This window comes from Colossoma macropomum, unplaced genomic scaffold (assembly GCF_904425465.1).
Source record: "Colossoma macropomum unplaced genomic scaffold, Colossoma_macropomum, whole genome shotgun sequence".
Lineage (NCBI taxonomy): Eukaryota > Metazoa > Chordata > Actinopteri > Characiformes > Serrasalmidae > Colossoma > Colossoma macropomum.
The window spans coordinates 20,687,482-20,704,362 of record NW_023494791.1 but is presented as its reverse complement, the minus strand read 5'-3'; the positions used below and the strand labels follow the sequence as shown (position 1 = coordinate 20,704,362).

Below are 16,881 nucleotides of genomic sequence, written 5' to 3'. Positions count from 1 at the left end.
GCCATTCCCTTGAACTCAACAGAGGGCGGAAGCAGGCGAGCAGTCCGAGGAATCTACTACAGCATAATCCACTTACTACTGAAAGAGCACTATTCATGTGATATTATGTGTAAGCACAGAGATGCATTCATTGCAATCACCCGTTGTTCTATTGTAGCAACATGGCCATGGCTGAAATTACTCAAAATCACCATATGTTTGTGTAGCAATCATGATAACACTACAAAGTGATAATCACAACTCCATGTTCATTCTCTACAGAGAAATGACAGCTGAACATAGGTGGCCTTGTTTTCTACTTTAGTCAGTAGAGGTCATTAAACAAAGCCTAGTGATCTGTGGGAAACGTGGCTGATGTCCTTTCATCCAAGGTCGTCCACCGTCCCCAAACAATGACCAACTGGAAGCCAAGTAGCCAGTCTGGCAGCTGGCCAGTCAGTAGCTATACTAATCAAGATGGGCATGTATTGTCTAAAACTAGGGGTGCGGGAAAAACTCGATTCTTACATGCATCGCGATGCGGACGTGAACGATTCTGAATCGATTCACAACTGTCAAAAATCGATTTTCTAAATATTTAATTTATAATATAATGTTGACGGAACTGGAAGTGCGGAAGTGCAGCGCCCGGACAGTCTGTGGCGGCACATAACAAAAACACAACTGGATGAGCGAGAAATCCGACAGACAGCGTCTGCATTAAAGCCAGGTTAGATCAGGAGTCACAACACAAATGTTAAGAAGAGCCATTTTGCCTTTCAACAAAGTCAAACCACCTTTGGAGCCACAACATTTAATGCCAGTACGTGTTAATGTCGTAGTATGGGCTAAAAATATAAACGAGAGCGCAGATTTACTTTGCTCTACTTTAAGCTTTAGCCGCTTTTCTTCCATCTCCGCCAGAAAACTTTTCTTCAAAACTAGAAGAGTTTCTTGTAAAATATCTCAGCATCCGGCTGTTTTACGAGGCTGAAGTCGCTTCTCATTCTAATTTTCACCTTAAATTCTGCCTTAGGCGCCGAATGTAAGTGCTGCACCATTTAAGGTGGAACGGGAAAATTCGAAAGAGAAGCGAGTTCATTTTCGCAACTTTTTTTAAACTCTCGTTGCAGATTTTTTTTCGTTCGCTACTGGCGAGCGAACTGACTGCTGTCTGCTCACTGTTCTCGGTCGTTCAGAACCAGGGCTTTCGCGCTATGCCGAGATTCAGCGTCCAGTCTCGAAAATACCCCCTCCCCCTCTCTACAACGAGACCAAAACCGAAGTTAGAAGATCACTAAAGAAAACGGGAAGGACGGCTGTAACGTGCTGCGTGGACACCCATTACCACTGGATCTTATTTAAGGGCAACAGCGCATTTTATCGCAGATGAGTGGCAGCAGCGTCTCTGAATGAGAGCCTTCTAGTTCACTTGCCACATCACTTCCATTTGATTTATTAATAAAAGATATTTTAGATATTTAAAGCAAAGTATTTGTAATGATCCATAATGCATTTACATTATGGATCATTACAAGTACTTTGCTTTAAAACTACCAAGTCCTCAGACAGTAGGAAGATAGAAATCCTGTATAGAGAAAAAAGATGCATCGAGGTGCATCGATAATTGTTTTATAATGGCATCGCAGCCCTCTGAATCGTAATCGAATCGAATCGTGAGGTGCCTAAAGATTCCCACCCATATCTAAAACCATCCTGCCCTTCAGTCACTAAGCATTTTCAGCCATATAGATAACACATTACATCAAAAGTCATAGTCAGTCATAAACTTAAAGTCTTACTAACATTTTTAGATTTATATATTTTTATGTTTTGTCTACCTTATTGTGTTGGAATAAAACTAGTTTATAAATCCTGTACAATCCAAATCATGCAAAACGCTACGAGTGTTACAGGACTGAACAAACTAAATACGCCACCCTTCAAAACAAATTAAGATGACTCTATGATATAATACAGAGAAAATCATTACTCTGGCACTGCAGTGATTTAATTAGCTAAAAGGCTGCCAATTAAGCTACAATTCAATAAAGGACTGTTATTATTGATCATTACGCTTCAGTTCCCTTCACTGTTCTCTAGGCATTCCACAAGTCTTCTTCTTAAATTTACCAATTCTTTAGTACTGCTGATTCTTTGTAAGCCTTTAACATGCAGACCTATACCCACACTTCAGTTTTTTACTCTTTACATACCTTACATACAATATTTGGTTTCACTGCAGTTACCAAGTAATACAGGGAATCTACTGAATAATCTTAAATCTTAAGATTAATAGCTGAAGAATACGCACAACAGTAAGTCTAAGAAAGCCCAATGTTTAACCGTTAGACAATAAGCACTTAATTAACTAATGCCTGTACCAATGAATGAAGGTAATGAAGGTTTTCATTAATGTCTGAATTGATCAGATATTAATGTGTTAACTGTCACAAAATCCTTCCCCCAGTGTTCTGTATCATTCTGCCATCTTATCCCAGTTACCTATGTTTTGTTTGTAACTCCATCCTGTCATCATCCAGTCCAACTTTGTCTTGTTAGTCTTGCTGTGTAAAAATCATATTCTATTTATCTTTGTCAGGTCTTCTGTTTATTTTTGTTTTTGTTTTCCTATATTTCTTTGTATGTTTCTACCTACACAGTCTCTATGTTTCTTTAATAAAATCAAAAATGCATGCTTACATTAAAACAGTTCTGTTGAAAAAACTAATTGAAGTTTTGACAAAAGTGTGCATTCTGAACTTTTAATCCATAGCACAATTGTGTTTGTAAGCAGAAGAATGTATGTACATTTTATTATGATTTGAACTCGATGAAATGTTCTTGTTGTGCACATCTTGTTTTGTGTTTATGTTTTTGCCTTGTGTTTTTCTTGCCACTGAAACAAACAGAAAAAAGACTGGAAGTGCAGACTCAATCCTGTCAATACAGAACGCAAATCCAATGAAAACAATTTATTATGCAAATTTAAATCATAACAAAGCATCCATGTAGTTAATTGTGTAAATGAATAGTTCATTGTAGTAGCAATAGTACTGTAGTAGTAATGACTTCTAACATTTCTATTTAGTTACTGAACAATAAGCATGCAGTTTAAGGGGTTAAACATCCGTCACTGATTATGTGAGAAGGTTACACACTGATTAAAAATGATATCTTACCAAAAGAATTTGTATATTATAAAGGTTTCCATGACTAAGATTCAGTTTAAATATCATCCACTCTTAATGAGCACGCTTGAAGGAAGATTGAGTCCCTTAATCTTTGAAAAATGGGGGAACCTCTCTTTTCTCTTCATAGAAAATGAACAAATTAGACGTGGACATTAAGTGGTTGAGAGAAAGATAACTTAAGTTATTGTATGCTAAGGGCCAATACTATTCATTTGATGAGAAATATTCTAAACTGTTGCTGTGATACAACTTCTGACTTCGCTTGAAATAGTCAGAGATGTACTTCCATTAGATTCCACTGTAAGCAAATTATTACATTAATGACTTTTTATCATACAGTCATGGCCTTCTAAATATGAATATATTATACATAAGACATGCACATTACTGTAATACCAACATAATCAATCATTAGAATCATCATAAATGTAATCCTCTACACCACTGACTTAGGCACAGAATAAAAAGCATCAGGAATAGACATCAGTCATCAAGAAATCTAATTAAAAGTCTCTTGTGGGATTGGCCTGTGCATTTGAATTTGGTTTACGATCTCTCTTGGGATTGTACAAGACATTAGGACTCACAAATGAGAAACTTTTACACAACATGTTCTACTCAATGTCATCATTATCAGACCAATTACCAGTAAATCTATTATACAGTTAAAGATTTGATTTAAGAGTGAAACAAGGATTAAAGGGCAGCAAGGACAAGAGCAAACAGAGCAACAAATCACAGATAGACTAGGAGTTTTTTTGTGGGTAATCTAAGCTGTAACCTATTAACTTCCAAACCAAAGACATTTCTAGATCTCAGTGGTAATTTCCTCCACTGCATCAACCTGTGGGGAGCCCATGCATTTTACAGCGATCACCTGCTGAGCCTTAACGCCCTCACTGCATGGTTGAAATCGGCCAGTAGGTGAATTTACACAGAACAGTGACTGTGAGAAATTAAGTCATCAAGAGCTGCTATTTCCTAAATGCTAAGCCTTGCATTTTAAATGAAGTGGATACAGTGAAAAGTACTGAAAAAAAATAAAGAAAGGGGGGGGGGCTCACATAAGGATATAGAAGAGAAGAATGCAACTATTGCCCAAACACACACACACACACACACACACACACACAGAATTATACGTAAAGCTATTTATCTGGCCAGAAGGCATTTATCTGTTTGAAAAACCTTAACATTAGAATAAATGCAAATATACATTGTGATTCGTTGTGTGTGAGTGTGTTAGCTTAACCATTTCCAAATCTCTCCTTGGGGAAGTCCAGCATTTACAGTTAACATCCATTCCTCAGCCCTTCATTAATTGAAGTCAGGTGCTGTGGATAGAATTTAAATTGCACTCCATGCAATGCTTGGTGTTAACTGAGAAACCAAACCTGTGTTCATCTGTTTTCTTCTAACCATGATATTAATAACTTTACTGAAAACTAACAAAAAAAAATTGTTATGCTTTACTGTATTCATGTTTATACCTTATTGTGTATTTATCCTAAAGTTATATACTGTTTACAGGCATAAACGTACTTACTGTTGAGAAAAAGTTTTAAACAAGTATATCTTGTCACTGTTCTAAGACAATCATATACAGTTGTATGCAAATGTCTGATCTACCCCAGTTGTGAAAACAAGTTAACATATCCTCTACAGAAAACAAACCTAAACATAATTTTAGTTCACAGTTTTCTTCTGAGTTTAAGAAAAATAAAATGAAAAGAAAAATAAAACAAAATATAGTGTCATAACTTTTGCAAAGTTCACATTTTATGTTTTATTTATTTTCCAATATGTTTTATTCAACTAATAAACTGTAACTGTGCATTAAAAAGTAAAGAGTTGTGTTTTCTGTTGAGGATGTGTTAAATAAGTGAACTCATTTTCAATTAGAAAACCAACAAAACATATCATTTGACCTGGGCCTCCAAACTTTTGTATTCGACTGAAATGGTAACTTTTTAGCAGAAGGAAAAATTTTAACTTTAATATTTAAGTCATTTTGGACCATTTCTACTGAGCCATTTATCACGAAATGTTCACACAATGTAAACACCAACTGGTGTTTTTAAATTCTGGTGGAAAAATATGAAGACAATAAAACTGAAATAAGCCTCTCCCTACAAGTTCGAGGTTAAAATTCACATGTTCATAAGAGATTATAATAAATTGGACAGTTCTAAGCGCTTAGCCATGTCAGAGTACTTAGTCATCTTTAAACAGTTGAAAAGGGACATCAGTTAAGCCCCAGCCAAGCCCTCGAATTGGTTGTGCGTTGTTGTAAATGATCAGTCAAACACACCATGCCTCACTGACCACCGGAAAATAACGTGTAAAGACTCATGTAGAGAACAAGAGCTCCAAATGCCCTTGGGACATAATTTCAATCAATGTCTCCTTGTCCCTCCACCGGAGCAAATTAGATTCCACTGATGCATGGGATGGAAATGTGACCCTTAACTAACTGAAGGATCAGGGACAGGGCTAGCAAAGGTAGAACAGCCTCCATGGTCTACACACTTCAGTCAGTCAGAATGCTATATGACAGATTCATCACAAATTAAGGTCTTTGCGATCATCTCTGGGACCCATTTTTGTTTCCCAGCCTTCATGTCAGTGCTAAAGACTGCCCCCACCACAGTGGAAACCTGGCTTACTAAATTACAATGCTTATTGATTAATCACACAACAAAAGGTCAATATCATATTACATGTGACTGATTACAGTTTCGATCAAACAGAACAACATGGTAAGACGTACAGTGAAACTGCAGTTTAGTACAAGATGAGTTGTGTCCGAAAAACTGGTTTATAATCTACACATATCCACAATAGAGGTAAGAGAAATATGAGGGCTAAATACAAAATGCCACTAAAAACAGAAGACTGATCTGAGAGATTTATATATGTACACTTTGTTTTATGCCTTTTTGTAAAAGGATATTGCTTTGCTATTGTACAGTGGATTTGTGGATTTCTGAAAATTCTTCACGTGTCAAAAGTTGAAGCTGCAACAAAAAAATAAAATTAAAAAAGTTTCATTGATTGTCTAAGCAAAAACAAGTACACGTCATCTACAGAAACACGCAGTTTAATGCACAATCATTGTTTATATGCTTACATTAACATGTTGGAAAAAAAAATGTGGCCTGTGCAAAAGATGCAGCACATTTTATGTTTCATCATGTTCAAAGCTGTCCAACTCAGCAAAAAAAAAGAAATGGTATACTAAAATTCCCTGTAGCAGATGTGTTGCCTTATTTTTATGTAGAAAATCAACAAAACGTGATTTGTAGGGGATGTTAAAACATTTGCACGTGACTGGTAGCAAATTATTCATAACTGACAAAGTTTCCAACCACTTGCAGGAAAAAGAAGAAACACATATTAAACAATGTTCAAAAAATTGAGAATTAAAACTTTCACTTTACCTTAAAGGGTCCATATAGTGGAAAACCAAATTTCCCTCAGAGTTTGAAGTAATATGTAAACACTGTCAAAGTTTCAAAATACACCATTCACTACCCAGTGCATATGGAACCAACTCATTTACATATATCCACCTATTCAGCCTACAGCAGTTTAGCTCCGCCCATTCACGCTGAAGTTCTAGGGAGTGTTTCAGCTCTGAGTGCTTTCTGAATTGGGCACGATACAGGACAACCATTCGGAACAGAACTCATTTAGCTTATATCAGTCTTCAAGGCACAGCACCTACAACAGGCTGTTTAATTCTAAGGGTTAAAGAGAGGCTGTAAAATGGTCATGTAAAAATTAACTATGATCATTATTGGTATATAAAGCCACATAAATGCTGGAAGTGGACCAAGACAAATGTAGGACATGTGCCCTTTAATACACAGGAGGCAACAGAAATCCACTTATTTGGGTCATCATTCTATATTTCTATCATTTATATCATCAAATTTTGAACATGATCATTCACTTATTAAAACGTATTCATTTTATAACAACATATTAGGTGATTGCAGAGATAATCTTACAAACTCTGATTTCAAACAACTGTGAACAAACTTTGGACCAGCAAAATGTGTGTGATATTTTCTCCACAAAACACAGTCATCTTTGCATTTGCACAATCATATTAAAAGTGGTGGCGATAGCAGAAAAATCGGTAAGATTTATAAGCTCTCTGAGAGCAACTCAAGACACCAGCTAAACTAAATCATATAATGTAATAAGTGGCTAAATCAAATAGCGTCATGTATCAAATGAGATTTATTGGTCTGCTCTGTCTCAAAAGCAGTGGCTGCTGATGAAAATGATTGTGCTAATGCAGGCATGGGATGGGGGAGCGCAGCCTGATCAGCTACCACTACTTCCCTTCCACTGGACAATCTCCTGTGGGCTGATCATAGGAGATTACCACTTGGGTGAGAGTTTAAAAGGTCAGAAGTCATCGCAGTTCAACAGATAAGGTAACAGGGTCACAGCCATGGATCCACAAATCAATGTTTCACACACTCAGAACACACAAGGATTTTGACTTTGTGTGGGTATTAATATACATATGTCATTCTTTGCAATGATGGAGGACAATGGACAGATGCAGTGACTAGAGAAGTCAAAGGACATATTCTTCACTCATACATTACGTTCTGCTAGCCACACATGCAACTTAGCTGACTTTTACTGTAAATCAAATGAGTTGATTACATAAAACACGTACAGTTATGGTCTAGCCATTACATTACAGCATGCAGTTCTTTGTAAAACAGAGACTGGTTTATTTACAATCATCTACCACAGAAACAGGGTGCAGTCAGGCCTGGATCATCAAGTTATCGGCCCCTGGGCACAAATGTTTGGTGGGCCCCTACCAGGCCACCTTTTTGGTTGGTCAGGGAATTTTTTATAATATCACAGCAGGTTGCATGAGGGCTATGCAGCACCAATATGGCAGCAAACCAATTTGGGCACATCAACACCATAAATGCATTCATTAATTAATTCATTCATTTAGTTATGAAAGAGCTTTTTTATGTTCTGACCAAGCTTCATAGTTGGGGCTTGTGGAAGGAAAACCTAAAATCGGGATATCTAAATTATTCATCATTCATTTGTTATTGTTTAGAAGTAAGTTTACTGTATTGACTTGTGGTGGTTGCATAATAGGCAAAAGCCTATTAACAAGCAATATATTTTCCAAACTCTATGTGTCCCGCTATGGCATGATATGAGGTTACTGCTAACAGCAGCACAGTCATCATTCTGCATATTCCAATACGCTAGTTTGGTAAAAACAAAACCATAACAAGATTACACACACATTAACAGGAACACTTGTTAACATAAACCAAACAACCAGCACAGCACTTCCTTATAAAAGCAAGCGTCCACTCTTCACAAACACATGTGCCCCAGTGAAGACAACATCAATTACCCACCTAGGGGCCTGGGCCCCTGGGCACGTGCCAATAAAACCCATGGGATGATTCGGGCCTGGGTGCAGCTACAATAAAATAAAACCGAGACATCCCAAAGTGGCAACAAATGAAGACAAAATCCAACACAGTGTGAATATCAGAGCAGCGCACAACCTACCACATTTAGCTTTATGTTGAATAATTTGATAAAAAGTATTCAAAAAAGATTCAGATTTCTTATGCAAGCAACCTAAATATCTCAGCTACAAAAAAGATTTGTGTTTCTGGCACCTACTGTTTATAAACAGCTGGAAGTGGCATGAATGCAAACGTTACAATTTACCCAACAGTGAGGACTAAGTGTAACAGACTGAGGGGCTAATAACAGTTGCTAAAAAGTCTGGTAAATTGATGCAAAGACAATTAATGCAATACATATATCACAGCTATAACAGGTTTTTGATTATTTTATAATAATTTATATGGGAGGGTATGGATTTTTCTCAATGTTTATTTTGGTAGGCTTAGCTGTATCACTGCAATACAACTAACCCTGCTGTGTGGAGGCTAAACATTAGCCTGGCTAGCTCTCACTGCGAGTTGTTTATATGCATCAAAACAGTGCTATATTACAACCACCAAGAAAGAGGATTAAAATAACACAGGAATGAAACCTGTGACTTATACAAACAACTCAGTAATCAAAAGCCACAAAATTTTATGGTCCCAAAAAAAATTATCTGCCTGACTGCTGGTAAAATTTGCAGACAATGTTGCTATGGGAACACAAGAACATGACTTAAAGCATGTTCTACGTGAACATGTTTAATTACATGAAATGTCCATGTAACAATTTACTCTTTGTTAATTTGTGCCCATACCCTCCTCCACTTCCTCCTGATAGAATATCAAAATGACAATCTTATAGTTGTTCATACAAATGCATGTTATGAATCTATGCCGGGTGGTATCAAATCTAGAAAAACGCATCTCAGGGTATTGTAAAGGGCAGGGCATTAGATGCTGAATTCTGGCCAAAATAGAAATCAGACAAAATTCAGATATTCAGATATGACAGTAGGAAAAATAACACCTCATTGTCAATTCCATGTTCACATGAACAGTATGCCATAGGTCTACTGTGATGGGTTAAGGTTTGGCCTTTAGGTTTGTAGCAGGTGGTGACTGTCAAAGGATCCCTCTGTCCTGGCTCCACCCCCTCATTATACCCCTGTTAGCTTGTTATTAGTTTGTCACCTGGTTTTATCTTTGTCCTTTTTGAAGCCTTGCGTGAACATCTCTGCCAGTAATTCAAAGCCCTGTTATCTTTTAAAAGTGTTCTTGTTTCCTTTGTGTTTCTATTTTAATCAGGTTTTGACTTTGGCCTGCTTTAGTTTGTGTAAGACAATGGTTTGGCCTGCAAAGCGTTTTGACCCCTGCTTTGGACTTTGATTATGATATTTGGATCTCCCCCAGTGTATTTCGTTCACACGTGCATCCTGCCTTATCTCGCTTGTTATAATCCCTAAGGGTGGGCAGAATTGGGAAAGTACAACATCAATAAACATGAAAGCATTTTCCTGATACACAATAACTATTTACGAACAAGTTGGGACAGACGAATGCAACAGAAAAAACAGCTTTGCCACATTTTAATAAGGCTTTAAAAAAATACTTTAAAATTCATAGATTGCAAAATACGCTATATAAAGGAGATTGGAAGTAAAAAATCAAACAATTGCCATGCACTGGTTGTTGTTAACAGACTGTCTATAATTGGCCTAAATCTGTTTTTATTTTTCATGACATACAGAGTTCAGTCTTCTAGAAGTACTGACAATACTGAAAAAATGCATATTATTATATTGGGTAATGCTAATAGTGATTCCCCCATCATCCTTCAGAGAACATATATTTGAAGACAAATGAAAATAATTGACTAGGAAATAGACTCAATAACATTAACTCCAGCCTCATAAGCAATGGAGAGTAAGACCAAAGATGACGTAAACACATCACATCAACTTAAAAGTGCTCTTTAAAAGAAGGATGAGTAATCAAAGGATAAACAACTTCACAATATTTCTAGTAACCGAGCTACAGTGCAAATGTCAAAGTGCTGTCAAGAGCTGAAACACCAGACAGTGATAGTGGATTACTTCCGCTCCCAGTATGGTCAAAACCCATTGCTTTTGTTGCCATCCGTTTTCATGGGATGACTTGTCATAAAATGGATCAGATCCATTTTGCAGGAGGAGCTGCCAACCATCCTGTGTCTTTAATGAGGGATTTTAAGCCTCATCTGTTATCAGAGCTGTGTGCTCTATTATTTTACTGGCTGTATTTTCCCTTCAGAAGACAAACACACCATGTTTGCCCAGAGCTCTGCACACCTGCTGCACACCTGCCCTCTGACTGCCGCTCAGAGACAGCCTTTGTTTTCCTCACTGCCAGGAAGCAAGGCACTTCAAGACCATCACCATCAGTAGCTTTTTCACAAGAGGAGCATCACAAAAAAGTGCTCACAACACATGCACACACCAGTGCTTGATTACATTAAAGATATCTGAAGTGATGTTACATGATGCGCTCACTATATTTTGTACAGTCTGAAACTTAGAAATAAATAGGGATGGGAGGACAGCCTTCTTTGTGTAAATCAATGTAAAAACAAAGGCTTATCCCACTGAAAGGGAGGCACTTCTGTGTACTGCTAAAACCTTAAGAAAGAAAGGTACAATGAAGAAACTCTAACATTACAACTCCCTCAAATAAATGGGGTGATTGAATGTGTGAACATATATCTTTTAAACAATTACCAGAAATTTTTTAATCAGAAAATTTTTTTAAACCCCCTTATTAGGCACTAGCCATTTTTCACATGAAGCAGTAAAAACACATACTTTTTATGAAATCCCCACCCATATTATTGTTCTCACTGGCCTGTAGTAATGTTGTGTGTGTGTGTGTGTAAATCTTACATGTTAAATCTAGCTTATATATCCAATTGCTTATGTTAAGATTGTTGTAATCTTATTATGAGCTCATTTTACTTATTTCTAACCATTTTTTTAATTGTTTAAGTAAACTCAGCAATTGAAATTAGCTCACTATATTGGCAGATAATTTGCCCTGTTGTAAGAAATATGCATGAAACAAGCCAAATTATCTGCCAATATAGTAAGATCATTTTATATAGATAATTTTTATCTCAACATGAGCAATATTACATACATCTATAACTAGCCTTAGATCATTCCACTTGCCAAGATTTTGCAGAGTACCTTTTTTTTACTGTTTTTTTTATTGTTTTCCTCCAAAGTCTTGCATTCTAATCTGTGTTATTCCCAAGTTTTGTGTTTCTTCCCAAACTCATCTTCTAGTTCATCATTTTCAATGTCCCAGTCATGTTTTTCTCTTAGTTCATTGCCTTCCTCATTTTGAAGTTCAAGTAATATTTGGTTTTGTCCTAACTGACTATGTACAGTTTTGAGATACGGACACGCTTAGTTGACCACAACTGCCTGTGATTCTACCCTGCTGTGACTAAGAGCTCTAGAAATGCCCAAATTAAATGATTCAGCACAGATATCCTACCAGCTACCCATTATAACAGACTTTGCCTAACAAGGATTTAGTTGAGTCATGTTGGGCAACAAGCTGAAAGGCTGGCACAGTATATAACGGACTTGAATAAGGGGCTCCAAGAGCTAAGAATTTGTAATATCTTGGTTCACAGGGAATTATTATGATGAGCATCTTCACTATCGTTGAAGGTGAAGTGCCCAGACTTTTCATTCATGGCCCTTTTTCAGTTCTACTTTGCCTCTCCAACAGGGGAAGATACTGCAGAGGTTTTAAGACTGTTATCACGACCAAACCCACTACTCTGTCTGCTCTACCGGCGACTCCAGTGTACCAAGTTGACAACATCGAGGCCACTGTGCCGGTGGTTCCCACCTATTGGACTCACCTCAATGTCTGTTCCAGTAACTGCCATAACATTTGCCCTGGGGCTCTAGAATCATGTTCCAAACACAAGTACTTTGTATTTTGGAAAAAGTGCTGGGTCACATTCTAAGAACTGTGCCTGGTTTTGGCTCCTGGCAGCTCAGATATCCTTGCCTCTTACATAGGAATCCCTAAGACAGCCCCAGTATCCAACACAGAAGCCTACAAATGGCCCACCTATTCAAGCCTTGCACGCTAGCGATTCAGCTCTGGTCTTTGTTCCAGATTCGGATCTAGTGCTTGTACTTAATCCAATTCCAGATCCTAACTCACTTCTCTTCTGCTTCTGTAGATGATTCAGCTCCTGGTGCTCTTGCTTGTGTCTGTGATTCAGCTCCTGTTACTCCTGTTTGTCTCTGTGATTCAGCTACTGTCTCCTGTTACATCCCTGTCCCAGCCCTGCTTCATGTCCCTAAACCAGCTCCTGGCCCAATCACTGACTCAGCTCCACTGCAAGTCACTGTCCCTGTCACTCATTTTGCCATGACCCAGTCTGTGCTTCCAACCCTTTACCATTCTATAATCCAGTCTGGGTTCCTGATCAAATCTCAGTCCCTAGTTCTTTTCTGGTCCCTGCCTGCACTCTTAATCCAGTTCTTGTCTCAGCCCATGCTCACGACTGTGTCCCTGTCTCAGCTTACACTCCTTGCCAATTCCTTCCCTCAGCCTATGCTCCTGACCCAGTCCCTGTCATGGAATCCTCACCTTGGCTCCCCCCTGTACTGGCTTTCCACTGCCACCCAGCCTCCTTCTGCTGATTATTGTTCTCACTCGTGTCCAGTTATGCTGTGTGTGTGCATATCACACACTGTGTCTGTATATATACTCTGTCGTTTTCATATTTTTTTCATGAAGTCTTACGTTGTAGTCAGTCTGCAATTCCAAACATTGTTGCTCCTAAAATTCCTCACTCTGATGGTCTTCTAATTATTGTTTTGAATGTCTTAGTCCTGTTTTTCTTATTTCTTTGTTTTCTTAGTTTCATAGTTCAAGTGTGGTCTGATTTTTTTGTAACTGCCTGTTTGCCTTGGAATAGCTCGTATGCTTATATTTACCCTCTCTGCTCCCTGCTATGGACTACCATGATTTCTTGGTTAAACCTAATAAAGTGACTTTGCACATACAGCCTACCTCTCATCCATTGCAGTTTGTCTCTTGAATTCACAATGAAAGTCACTTACAAGTGAATTAAGTCCTTAATTGTGAAATCATTATGCTTCCAACACATTATGAATGTATAAAACAGACAAATCTAGCAGTTATGCTGAGAAGAAATGATGGCAAAAGCGGTGAAGACAAATTTTTCGCATTTCAAAAAATAATAATAAAATAAAACACTGCCTGCCACACCTTTTTTAGCACATAGATGTATGTTTACATCAATGACTTGGTTGCTGAGTGCTTGTGTCCTTCTAACCTTTACTGAACTTACATTATGACACCCTGTACTATGAGCTAGCCAGACTGCACATCCAAGACTGAATTATTCAGTAACATCAATAAACTACAGTATGATATTCCATACAACAGTGAAAGATTAGAATATACATTTCATCCAAAATGGCATTATTTTAGTGTCATCACAAGGAAATATAAGTCTTGTAGTTGTTTACTGAGAAATTAAAAATCTTTGTGAATAATGCCCAAACAACTTGCATTACCATTTGCATATAGATTGAAACAGAGTACACCATCAAAAATGTCTTGCATTTGTTGCTCTTGTTTGCACTGAGCTAGAATGTTGTGCCTGTCAGCTTCATAGTAAGAATCCTTTGACACTACAGGCTTAATTTATCATTTACTCATCATCAGAGTCACAGCTCTGCCTCTGCTCTCCATCACAAGCCATAATGAGGGAATGCTGAAATGCAGCACTCACATGCATGCACATACAGTCGCATGCTTTCTGAACGACCAAAATAGCAGAAAAAAAGCCTCTGCTATGTACTGCTTTTGCCTACATTCAAACTGCACCAGTGTGACCGTTCTCTTTTAATGCAACCATCCGCACGCCGCCATTTAAAAACTCCTGAGCTATGAGTTGGAATATAAATATAGTCATTTTGAGAGGGGTGTGTTAGTACAGTTGGACAGAGGGTTTTAAATGGGATTATAATATTATGATATATAACAGTGCACATATTGCTTGCAGAACCTAGTGGCATACTAGGTCACAGGTCCTCTAGACCCAATGCAGCTTCTCACTTACAGAATGGAAGAAACAAATCCCTTAATATCCAGAATGGTGGAATACAGGCGAGAGATGGTCCCGGATGCATTTAAACTTAGTCTCTACAGTGCACAACAACAAAAATAAATGGTTTGTAGCAGAAATAGACTGTAGCCTTTTTCTTAACCACAACTCTATTTATCTTTAGGGTAGTGTAATAGAATATATACAGAAGTGAGCATTTGCAAATTTGGAGGAAAAAAGCTGATTTGCTGAAACAAGTCACTCAGAAGCCTAAAATAATTCTTAAGATTATGTATTAGAGTAATTATTATCAAAAAATGTGATCAGAGTCTTATTGTTTGTAAGACAAAGCAGAAAGGCAAACACTAGACTGGAAGATGTCTTAAGTAGAACTTGTTTTAACTTTAAAATGGACAAGTGTAAACGCGCTATTATTGCGGTGAGCATGGTAGAGTCGATAACACACAACTGAACAGTTTTTAATGAAACATTACACGTCAAATTTTAAGTATAGAGTCTACGGACGACCCTGAAAGCAGACCTCAGCCTTACCTTCACAGAGGAGCAAGAGGACCACAACGACGTCTCCCCACAGCGTGCCGCGCGCCGTGCCCATACTTATCAGTCATAAGTGGGATTTCAGAAACAACAGACTAAACCAACTTGATGAACTGTGGAGCTGTTTTGCGGTTTCGATTAAAAAAGAAAAGGAGCCGAAAGAAATTCAAACGGTTAACGTTTTGCGCAGGAGCCAAAAAAGTCCGTAGGCTGAGTATCCCATTGGCGAGTTGGTCAGTGCGGCGCTAACATTAGCTGCGTAGCATGTGTGGCGCGATGCAGGGGGAGGAGGAGGAGGTTCAAACCACACTCACATCCTCAGCTGGATTTTCCACAGACAGCCACAGACAGCATCACCGAGTACGAAGCTCCCCGAAGAAAGTCCGTCAGGCTAATGAAGGAAAAGCTAGAATTAGGGTTTGACAAGTAGCTTAGCCTAAACAAATTACTCGGAGTACAGTGCATCACTGAGACCCACACTGTTTAGACTGTTAGGAGCCTATAAGGTAGCCAGATCAGAGGAATTACTTTCCATAGAAGATGCACTTTGGATTCACTGGAAAAAGTGATGCATTGATTTTAATGGATTCATATATGCACATCCTTTCTTCCACACATATTAAATATTGTGCGTGGTCTGACGCCACAATATAATTAATTCCAGACGTAATCGAAGTAATTATTGCTAAAGTATATATATATATATATATATATATATATGAAAGGATGTAAAGATGTAACAATTTGAATCAAGTACATTCACTTTCTCACTTTATCAGTGCACTTTTGTAATACAAAATCATCTGTTGTGTTTCTTGTGTTTGTTAGCAACCGAGTGGCTAAAGTAAAAACATTGATGCTGTGTCAATGGAACATGGACAGTCAGTGATGACCACAACACTAGAGCTGAATCAATTTTCGCATTATACAGCTTGGATGTTTATCCCATGATAATTTCACTAAAGGTCAAACAGGAAATGTGCCGTTTTAACAAACCAATGAGTGGAAATTAGCTGTTATTGAAACTGTTGTTTTCCATGTACAAAACTCTGCCCTGCTCATGTTTCATAGACAAGATATTGATCTCACTCGAGTGTGATGTTGTTTTTTATCTGAATATCAGTATCAAACTGCTGTTATTTTCTGGATTAAGCAGGACGATAGAAACAGAAACAAATGCAGTATTAAAATGTACTTTTTGAGATGTCAGAAGTGAACGCAGCAGCTCGAAACTTCAGTATCGTGTCTGAGGTGCTCTTGGTCTGTCTCAGCTCTGACGAGCTCTCAGCCTCGGTCTCTCTGTCTGATTGGCTGATTAACTCGCGCGGCGTTGTTTTTTCCCCGCCGGTACTGAGATAAGCCCCGCCTCCTGCGCTGGGATTGGACAGTGTTGTCCCCCCGCCTGTGCTAGGATTGGCCCATTAGGCGGCCTGCTCCTGAGTGTAAACTACTGAACTAATAGTGGTACAGGAGGGCGGGGTTCTGCCGGAATACGGGTGGGTGAAAACACAAGTCCCTTGATTTACGTAGAGAAGGGCGGCCATGATGC

The 16,881-nt window shown here is 38.1% G+C and overlaps 1 protein-coding gene across 1 annotated transcript in view; it reads right to left on the bottom strand.

The window, feature by feature from the left end:
- Positions 1-15,708, bottom strand: part of ret (ret proto-oncogene receptor tyrosine kinase) — a 33,717-nt gene extending 18,009 nt beyond the window's left edge. The window contains 1 exon segment of the mRNA XM_036574311.1: positions 15,327-15,708. Within this exon segment, the coding sequence (XP_036430204.1) occupies positions 15,327-15,390 (64 nt within the window). The 5' untranslated portion in view covers positions 15,391-15,708.
- Positions 15,709-16,881: the final 1,173 nt, after the last annotated feature.